We start from the raw sequence: 9,267 nt of genomic DNA, 5'->3' as shown, positions 1-9,267 counted from the left end.
AAGCGGCACGCCGGCATTGACCCCGCCTCGCCCTCACATCAGCCACTCAGGAGCCCTGCGGCACCACCCACATCCCTCCCTCCCGCTTGGGAGTCGACGTCGATTTGGACCCGGAAGTGGCTTTTGGTCACGAGGCCCCGTGGAGGAGGTGGGTGAGTCATGCGCGCGCGCGCGGAGGGGAGTGTGGACGGGGGGGAGGGGTGGACGGGGGGCGGGGATGATGCAATGTTTGGCAACCGGTGTCTGCGCGCGCACGCGCAAGAGGACGTCGAGGGTGGTGGGAGGTGCGGGGGGTGGGAGAGAGGAGAGAGGGCGGGGCGCCAGCTCCCAGCACCCAACGGCCCCAACGGCTTTCAACCGTGGCCACCCTTAGGCTGAAGCATGGAACCTCATTGCAGCGTTTTCCCCTTAGGAGCTGCTGTTCTGCATTACCCCTGTTTTACCTCCTCCATAAGGAACTCCCATTTTCTCTGGTCCCTCCCCGCTTACGGGCACATAGCCCTTTAAAGTTTGCATTTGTCCACCTGGATTGACACCATCTCGAGTATTTTTACTAGGAACTCTTCAGCCTCCTTTCATTCCCCCAAGGCCGAGATACTGGTATCACCTTTGACTGTTACCTTGTTTCTCATTAGCCTTCTAAAGCCAGAATTTACCGAGTGAACCTGATTGATTTCCTACTTATTGCCCCCCCCCCTCCCCCCCCCCCCCCCCCCCCGTCTCTGTGGTGCTCTTCTGTCTTTCACTGTAGACCGAGCTTCTCCGTTTTCACGGTTCCAGTTAGTCCTGTGCCTCCCCCCTGAGGAGCTGGCCTCCTGCCTTCTAGGTATCTGAGGTCATGACCTACAGTAGATCCTGAAGCCTGAAACGTGCACTTGAACGCACGACGGCTGTGGAGTGGCTTGTCAGAAACCCACTCGCTAGCCTCAGTTCCTCAGGAATCCTGCCGTTCTCATTTGTAAATTAAAGGACGAGATGTGAAAATAAAAGATCCAGGAACTCGGAGGCAACTTGAACAAAACTAGAAGCACGGTGCAAAATGTTTTTCCTGCGCTGGGAAAACAAGAGGCCATGTGGTGGCCTGTTAGACATCCTGTCAGACCCTCAAGGGGCAGCCAGCGTTGTCTCACTAGAAGCTGTCTCAAAGCGGTATTGACTGGACGGTGCGGCAGTGACAGGTCCTTGGCCAGGCGGCTCCGACGCTCCAGACCTCCATTTCCCTCTGTTAATGGAGGTGGGGGTGGGCTGGACCATCTGGCCTAAAGAAGGACCAGGTTGTCAGTGACAGGCAGAGGTCATGTGACTTGACAGGCCCAGGTCGTGTTGTGACATGTTGACCTGGGGAAGCGGGTCAAGTCCCGGCACACCACCCGGGAAGCCTGCGGGGCGGGGCAGGGCAAGTCGCGACTTTCATCTTTTGGGGCTGGCCCCTCCCGGACCTGGCATTCCTGGCTCCCTCAACAGATTGTGGCTTTGGAAGAGGCCCCTCCCCGGGGAGGCCGGGGATTGGCCACCAGTGGCCTGGGAAGAAGCGCAGATCCTTCCGCGGAGGAAGGGGGGGGGGCCGCGTGGGGTGTTTGTTCTCTTGGGGATTAATGGGGGGTGGTGGGGGAGGGGCAGGCGCGCTCCCGCATGCGCACTGCGGCCCCTCCTGTTGGCTCGCTGCTGTCCGCTGGGCGGGGGCCCGGCCCCGCCCCTCTCCCGTCCGGGCTGCGGCGGCGGCGGCGGCTGCGGCGGTGGCGGCGGCAGCGACGGCGGCGGTGGCGGCAGCCTGCGCGGTGCCTTCTGGGAACGGAATCCCCAGGGCTGCCCCTGGCCCCCATGGCGCATGCGCGGGAGGCCGCTCGGTGATCCGCGGCGGCGGCGGTGCTTCCTGCTAGGACCGGCCGGGGCCGTACCGGAGGCTCGGGCTTCACCGACCCTCCTCCCACCCCCCCTCCCACTCACCCTCTGGGCCGCGACTGCGCAGGGCGGGGCCGGCCGAACCATGGGCCGCGGTGAGTGCGGGGCCCGGCCCCCCCCGCCCCTCCCCCTCCCCCTCCTCCCCTGCAGTCTCTACCCTCTGCCCCCTCCGCGTCCTCTCGGCCCCTTTCCTCGGCCCCAACCCACTCCCCCGCCCTCACCTGCCCCCGCCGTTTCTCTCACTGCCTGACTTCTGCCTTCCTCACCTCCCTTCCTTCAGTGCTTCGCCCACCCTCCGCCCGCCTTCTCCCCAAGTTCCTTCCTACTTCGTGCGCCTTCCCCTCCTCCCCAAGCTAAGGGAAGCAGTCTGGGTGACAGGGCGCCTTGCTATGAGAGGGAAAGTTTGGAAGCCGTCAGTGTGGGCTGGAAGCGATGGTGAGGTGGGGAGGGCATTTGCAGGTTTCAGAGACGTCCCACATCAGAGAGAAAGGGCTCTGGTTTCTAATTGGAAGCCAGTGGGATAGGAGGTTCTGAGTCCCCTAGCCTTGGGCTTGAGGAGAAGACTCTAGAGCTTCTCAGGACCCTGGGAGAAGAGGAGCTGTGATTCTTACCTCTTAAGTCCCAAATGAACTAGATCAGTGGTTGATAGAATGGACAGAGGGAGGATTTTTCTTGGTACCACGCTAGCAGGCAGTTGGGCAACTGCTTGCTGACCTATGGAGTAATCTGTACTTTTTATATGATCTTCCTTGAGGGAGGGGACAGCAGGGGCTTGACACTAGGAAACTTCCTAGTTGGCCTAGCATTATGGGAATTTGTGCACAGCCTTAGTTGAAGTCTTCTGTCTGTAATGTGACAAAGGGGATTGTCCCCTTCATATGTATAGAGACTGGGCAATGATTTTGTGGTCCTTGGAAGTTGAGGTGCTGACCCTCTGGTCCCTAGGGACTGGGCTTTCTTGGAAAGGGTAGTTACAAACGCAGCAGAGTTCTTCACAGGCACTTGTTTCACATTAAGGCTTTTGCCTTGAGTGTCCTGGGTTGTGGGGCTCTCTTGAGCTAGGAAGAGTCCTGAAAGTCCCTTCTCTTTCCTTGTGTTACAGGTGTGGGCTAAGCTGGTGGCCCGGGCTTTAGACTGGACCCCACAATGTTTGCAGAGATGTTCAGGTAGTCATGGTGGTGTGTCAGAGGACTCCTCTTCCTACTGAGCTCACCAAGGTGTTCCCCTGGCAACTCTGAGGCTTCCCAAGTTTCTCCGGGTCTCTCAACCTTTGCTTTCCTAGAGCTCTCCCTCAGGTACCCAGCCTCATTTAATCAGCCTAGCACCCACATGGATGTCTGTGTTATCAGGCACGCGGGAGCTGATTACACACAATGAATGGGGGCAATGAGAGCAGTGGAGCAGACAGAGCTGGGGGCCCTGTGGCCACATCTGTCCCCATCGGCTGGCAGCGCTGTGTGCGAGAGGGTGTCGTGCTCTATATCAGGTATGGATCTTCAGAGTTCCCAAGTTCCATCAGCTTTGTTGATTTTCAGTTGCCTGTTTTTCTTTCTCCTACCTTTGCTCTCAAGGCTTCCATCTCTGGTCTTATTGCTCTGTTCCCCTCCTTCCTCAGCTTTTTGCTCTCTAGATCACTGGTACTTTAAGACTCTTCTTTAGGGCTGGGAAGGTAGCTCAGTGGTAGAGCGCTTGCCTTGCATGCCTGAGGCCCTGGGTTCGATTCCTCAGCACCACATAAGCAAAAAGAAAAAAAGCTGGAAGTGGTGCTGTGGCTCAAGTGGTAGAGCGCTAGCCTTGAGCTGAAGAGCTGAGGGACAGCGCCCAGGCCCAGAGTTCAGGCCCCACAACCGGACCCAAAAAAACTAACCCCATACCCTCTGACCCTGTCCCCTCTGACAGCCCAAGTGGCACAGAGCTGTCTTCCTTGGAGCAAACCCGGAGCTACCTCCTCAGCGATGGGACCTGCAAGTGTGGTCTGGAGTGTCCACTCAATGTCCCCAAGGTCAGAATCATGGTGGGGGGGGTGTGCCAGAGAGCACAGAGATAAACCAAAAGACTTAATGTAAATCACTGCCATAGTAGCTGGGCACACGGATGCTACCCCTCAGGGTCCCTACCTATGCCTTCTACCGTGCAGGTTTTCAACTTTGACCCTTTGGCCCCGGTGACCCAGGGTGGGGCTGGGGTGGGGCCAGCATCAGAGGAGGACATGACCAAGCTGTGCAACCACCGGCGGAAAGCTGTTGCCATGGCAACTCTGTATCGCAGCATGGAGACCACCTGCTCACACTCTTCTCCTGGTGAGTTTTCTACTTTACAGCACACTGAGGGAAGCCTGAGGGCCTGGAAGGTGGTGGTGGTGGAAGAGCTGTTAGAGGGACAAAGAAATGTGTCTGGTGGGGAGCTACTTGGTGAGAGGAAGGGACAGAAAGGTTGTGAAATTGTGGGAAGTAGGATTGGAAAAGATAAAGTACTTGGAAGTGGAGGGGAGACCTGCAGGCTGACCTTTTGTTTCTCATTTATTGCAGGAGAGGGAGCAAGCCCCCAAATGTTCCACACTGTGTCCCCAGGGCCTCCCTCTACCCGTCCTCCCTGTCGAGTTCCTCCTACAACTCCACTTAATGGGGGTCCTGGCTCCCTTCCCCAAGAACCACCCTCAGTTCCCCAGGCCTTTCCCCCTCTAGCAGGCCCTGGGGGACTCTTCTCACCCCCAAGGCTTCCAGACCCAGTCCCTTCTGGGGGCAGCAGCAGCAGCCCCTGTTTCCTCCCAAGGGGCAATGCCCCCTCTCCAGCCCCACCTCCTCCACCTGCTATCAGCCTCAATGCCCCCTCATACAGCTGGGGAGCTCTCCGATCCAGCCTGGTGCCCTCTGACCTAGCCTCTCCTCCAGCCCCTCATGCCTCTTCCTCACCACCTTCAGATCCTCCTCTCTTCCACTGTAGTGATGCCTTAACACCCCCTCCCTTGCCCCCGAGCAATAATCTCCCTGGCCCTCCTGGCCCCCCTGGTCCTGCCACTCAGCCACCAGTGTCTTCAGCCACTATGCACCTGCCCCTGGTCCTGGGACCTCTGGGAGGGGCCCCCACGGTGGAGGGGCCTGGGGCACCCCCTTTCCTTGCTAGCAGCCTACTTTCTGCAGCGGCCAAGGCACAGCATCCCCCGCCACCCCCTCCCAGCACTTTACAGGGCCGAAGGCCCCGTGCCCAGGCGCCCTCAGCTTCCCATTCCTTGTCACCTCGTCCCTCTCAGCGTCGTCCCCGCCGGCCCCCAACTGTATTGAGGTTGCTAGAAGGGGGATGCCCTCAAACTCCTAGACGGAGCCGTCCTCGTGCCCCCGCTCCTGTGCCCCAGCCCTTTCCTCTTCCAGAGCCATCCCAACCCATTCTTCCTTCTGTGCTGTCCCTGCTGGGACTCCCTACGCCTGGCCCTTCCCAATCTGATGGAAGCTTTAACCTTTTGGGGTCAGATGCACACCTTCCTCCTCCCCCCACCCTCTCCTCAGGGAGCCCTCCCCAGCCCAGGCACCCCATCCAGCCCTCCTTGCCTGGGACCACCAGTGGCAGCCTCAGCAGTGTGCCAGGTATGTGAGTCTTAAAAGAGCACTTCCTCAGCCTGGTGGGATGGAGGCAGCGAGGGACTTGGGGGGAAAGCATAGAGAGTGCTTTGGTGGTTTGGGGGCCTCCTTGGAACGGAATCTCTCTCTTCTTTTACAGGTGCCCCTGCCCCACCAGCTGCCTCCAAAGCCCCCGTAGTCCCTAGCCCTGTGCTTCAAAGCCCATCTGACGGGCTGGGCATGGGGGCAGGCCCAGCCTGCCCTCTGCCTCCCTTGGCTGGTGGGGAAGCTTTCCCTTTCCCCAGCCCTGAGCAGGGCCTGGCGCTGAGTGGAGCTGGCTTCCCGGGGATGCTGGGGGCCTTGCCTCTTCCTTTGAGTCTAGGGCAGCCTCCACCTTCTCCATTACTCAGCCACAGTTTATTTGGTGTGCTGGCTGGCGGAGGAGGACAACCACCCCCTGAACCCCTACTACCCCCACCGGGGGGACCTGGCCCACCCCTAGCCCCTGGCGAGCCTGAAGGGCCTTCCCTTTTAGTCGCATCTTTGCTTTCACCACCACCCTCAGACCTCCTCCCCCCACCTTCTGCCCCTCCTAGCAACCTTCTTGCCTCTTTTCTGCCCCTGTTGGCCCTGGGCCCCACAGCTGGGGATGGGGAGGGATCCGCAGAGGGAGCTGGGGGCCCAAGTGGGGAGCCATTTTCAGGTTTAGGAGACCTGCCCCCTCTACTTTTCCCCCCGCTTTCAGCCCCCCCTACCCTCATAGCTTTAAATTCTGCGCTGCTGGCTGCCAGCCTGGATCCCCCCTCGGGGACACCCACCCAGGTGAGGATGGGGGTGTTGGGGTGGGACAGGAAAAGGTGGAATCAGGAGTATGGGAATTAGGAATCCTGTTCCACGTTTCAGACCAGTCTTTCAGATTCATGCTTGAGCTCTTCCTCAGGGCCTCTGGGGAGAGCTTATCTTGGCTGGGGGTAGGATGGCTATAAGAACAGTCTGTATTTAATAAGCATGGCCTACCTCACTTGAGATTTGGTTGGATTGTTTGTGAGCTACATCAAACCTATTACCCAAGTAAATGTTACAACCATCTTTTTTCCTTAGCCCTGTGTCCTGAGTGCCCCCCAACCTGGACCACCTACCTCCAGTGTCACCACGGCAACTACTGACCCGGGGGCCTCCTCTCTGGGCAAGGCCCCCTCCAACTCAGGGAGACCCCCCCAACTCCTTAGCCCTCTGCTGAGTGCCAGCCTGCTGGGTAAGTCAGAAGAATTCTGGTGTGAAAGAGAAATAGTAAAAATTGGGAGCACAGGCTGAATTGGGAAGCAAGTCCCTGCCCACTGGGTAAAGCCTAAAGAGGGTCTAATTGGTTTGTCTGGGGGAGACTCCTGACTAATTCCTCAACAGGTGACCTGTCCTCACTGACCAGCAGCCCTGGAACCCTCCCCAGCCTGTTGCAGCCTCCTGGCCCTCTTCTCTCTGGTCAGTTGGGGCTGCAGCTCCTCCCTGGGGGGGGAGCTCCTCCACCTCTCTCAGAGGCTTCTAGTCCCTTAGCCTGCCTGCTACAGAGTCTCCAGGTGAGGGCATGAGTGGGGATTTGTTTGGAGGTATTTAAGGCTTTCTGTGTTACAGAATGGCAGGCTGTATTTGAGATTAACAGGTCTTATTTTTTGCCAGCAGATCCCTCCAGAGCAGTCAGAAGCCCCTTGTCTGCCCTCTGAGAGCCCCACTTCAGCCCTTGAACCAGAGCCTGCCCGGCCTCCCCTCAGTGCCTTAGCCCCACCCCACGGTTCTCCCGACCCCCCAGTGTCTGAGCTGCTCACTGGGAGGGGGTCAGGGAAACGGGGCCGGAGGGGAGGAGGGGGACTTAGGGGCATTAATGGTGAGGCCAGGCCAGGCCGGGGCCGAAAGCCTGGCAGCCGGCGAGAGCCTGGCCGACTGGCCCTCAAGTGGGGGACACGTGGTGGCTTCAATGGACAAATGGAACGGTCCCCAAGAACCCACCACTGGCAGCATAATGGGGAGCTGGCTGAAGGGGGTGCTGAGCCCAAGGATCCACCCCCTCCTGGACCCCATTCTGAGGACCTTAAGGTGAGTGCAGTAATGGAGGTCTGGGGTGAGAGGCTTTGAAGGACAACTGAAATCTGGTACCTTTTCCTCACTTTTCACATGAACAGTCCGTCTTTTCTCAGGTGCCCCTGGGAATAGTCAGAAAGTCTCGTCGTGGCCGGAGAAGAAAATACAAGTGAGTGTAGGCTTACCCCTATTATATTGGCCTTTGCTTAATTCTTGTTGGGATTATAGAAATGTCTGCATTGTGGCTTGGTTTTCATTATTTTGTTTTTGTGGTGCTGGGCATCATACCCAGGGGCCTGCATATGCTAGCCAAATGCTCTATTACTGAGCCATACCACAGCCCAAATAGTGGCTTGGTTTTCAAGAAGGGCACTTGTTATTGAATATGAGTAAAGATATTATACCTTTACTATCCAAATGTAGAAAGCTTCCCACCCAGCCTTCTGAAATTCACATGGTGCTTGGGGAGTGTTCCTGATCATCTGTGCCCCTTATTGCAGCCCTACCCGGAATAGCAATAGCTCCCGCCAGGACGTTACCCTGGAACCCAGCCCTACAACCCGAGTAAGTGTGTGTTTGGGTGGGGTGGGTGGGTATATAACGGATGAGGCAAGAGGAAGGATAGGTTAGAGGGAGGGGGGATAAATAAGACTTCCTGCTATCTAGCTGACTGAACGCAACTTTCAACTTCTGCTCACATGTAGGCGGCTGTCCCTCTGCCTCCCCGGGCCCGCCCTGGACGTCCTGCCAAAAACAAGAGGAGGAAACTGGCCCCATAGCAGCCCTACCTGGAGCTGGATCTGACCCTGATTGGGGAGAGCTGAGTGCTGAGCCTTGGGAGCCCCTGCCAGCCACGTGCACCTGTGGACAGTGGGTGGGGGCACTACTCCCCACTCAGAGCACAAATGCAACTCCTTCCCCTACAATCCCATCCTGAGCCATTGCAGGGGGTAGGGAAGCTCACCCCCTCCCCCCAAAGCCATGTCACTGAAAAGGCCTGGGGGGGGTGGTATATGGCCCTCTCCCCATCAGGCGCTAAGGGGAACACCCCTTTCCCAGGTCTTTTATTTGTTTAAGTTATTTTTGCACAAATGACTCTTTTATATTTAATTCGACTTCATTGCCTCCCTTCTTAAAGCCAGCAGGCTCAGTTTACAAACCTGTGAGCTACTGTTGGCTGCTGCCCTCCTTCCCAGTGAAAGGTACAAAGCAATAAGCATCATGCATCTTCCCCTCATCCCTTCAACACCCCTCTGCCTCTGGCTCAGGTTGCTCAAAGCACAGATTCCCCTCTTACCCTTGTCCCCAGGTTTGAAACACATAGCCTCATTTCAAGGTGTAGCCTCCGGCTTTCCTCTGGGATATAAAAGGGGGTAAGGGGGCAAAGAGAGCCCTTTGGGCCTCTCCTCCCATACACACTACACTGCCCCTTCTCCTCCCATCAAAACGCTCAGAGACGTTGTGATGATGCGACTGAAGATTATGCAACGTGGTCCAACCGGAGCGGCCAGCATGACCAGCTGTCCAGGGGCTGCCTCCTGCCTTTTCTTTTGTAAAGACAAGACCCTTGGGAGTTTTAATTCTGTTTTGTACTTGCCCTGTGGGGCCTCCACTGCTTTTCTATGGGAGACACTCTTAATTTAACAGATGAGAATATTTTGAAACTCTGGCTCTGGCTCTGTACTTATTTTTTTTATTTAGTTCTCTAGTAAGAACAAGTTACAGCTGAAATCTGTCT

The 9,267-nt window shown here is 57.3% G+C and overlaps 1 protein-coding gene across 11 annotated transcripts; it reads left to right on the top strand.

Moving 5' to 3' along the window:
* The first annotated feature begins 1,697 nt into the window (after nucleotides 1–1,697).
* Mbd6 (methyl-CpG binding domain protein 6) lies at nucleotides 1,698–9,198 on the top strand. Of its 11 annotated transcripts, XR_006150490.1 has the most exons (15): nucleotides 1,746–1,997; nucleotides 3,005–3,068; nucleotides 3,252–3,388; nucleotides 3,802–3,904; nucleotides 4,040–4,202; nucleotides 4,431–5,483; nucleotides 5,617–6,278; nucleotides 6,558–6,711; nucleotides 6,861–7,030; nucleotides 7,131–7,544; nucleotides 7,631–7,698; nucleotides 8,030–8,093; nucleotides 8,234–8,403; nucleotides 8,668–8,731; nucleotides 8,984–9,198. XR_006150490.1 is itself a non-coding variant. In XM_042698682.1 (13 exons), the coding sequence occupies exons 3-13, from the start codon at nucleotides 3,276–3,278 to the stop codon at nucleotides 8,306–8,308; spliced, it is 3,021 nt and encodes a 1,006-aa protein (XP_042554616.1). In that variant the 5' UTR covers nucleotides 1,698–1,997; nucleotides 3,005–3,068; nucleotides 3,252–3,275; the 3' UTR covers nucleotides 8,309–9,198. The 11 variants fall into 11 exon arrangements, 7 of the variants coding, with proteins under 7 accessions (XP_042554616.1, XP_042554614.1, XP_042554615.1 ...); XR_006150491.1 differs by lacking the exon at nucleotides 8,668–8,731; XR_006150488.1 differs by having other exon boundaries at nucleotides 8,668–9,198.
* Nucleotides 9,199–9,267: the final 69 nt, after the last annotated feature.

Source organism: Dipodomys spectabilis, unplaced genomic scaffold (genome assembly GCF_019054845.1).
Source record: "Dipodomys spectabilis isolate Male_0828 unplaced genomic scaffold, ASM1905484v1 ptg000234l, whole genome shotgun sequence".
Lineage (NCBI taxonomy): Eukaryota > Metazoa > Chordata > Mammalia > Rodentia > Heteromyidae > Dipodomys > Dipodomys spectabilis.
Note: the sequence above shows the minus strand (reverse complement) of the source record. Positions and strands in the feature narration are given on the sequence as shown.

Coding starts and splice junctions, on each gene's coding strand:
- Mbd6 (XM_042698678.1), top strand. CDS start 3,276: ATGAATGGGGGCAATGAGAGCAGTGGAGCAGACAGAGCTGGGGGCCCT. Junction 7,545..7,630: donor CCCATTCTGAGGACCTTAAG/GTGAGTGCAGTA, acceptor TCACATGAACAG/TCCGTCTTTTCTCAGGTGCC. Junction 7,699..8,029: donor GGCCGGAGAAGAAAATACAA/GTGAGTGTAGGC, acceptor CCCTTATTGCAG/CCCTACCCGGAATAGCAATA.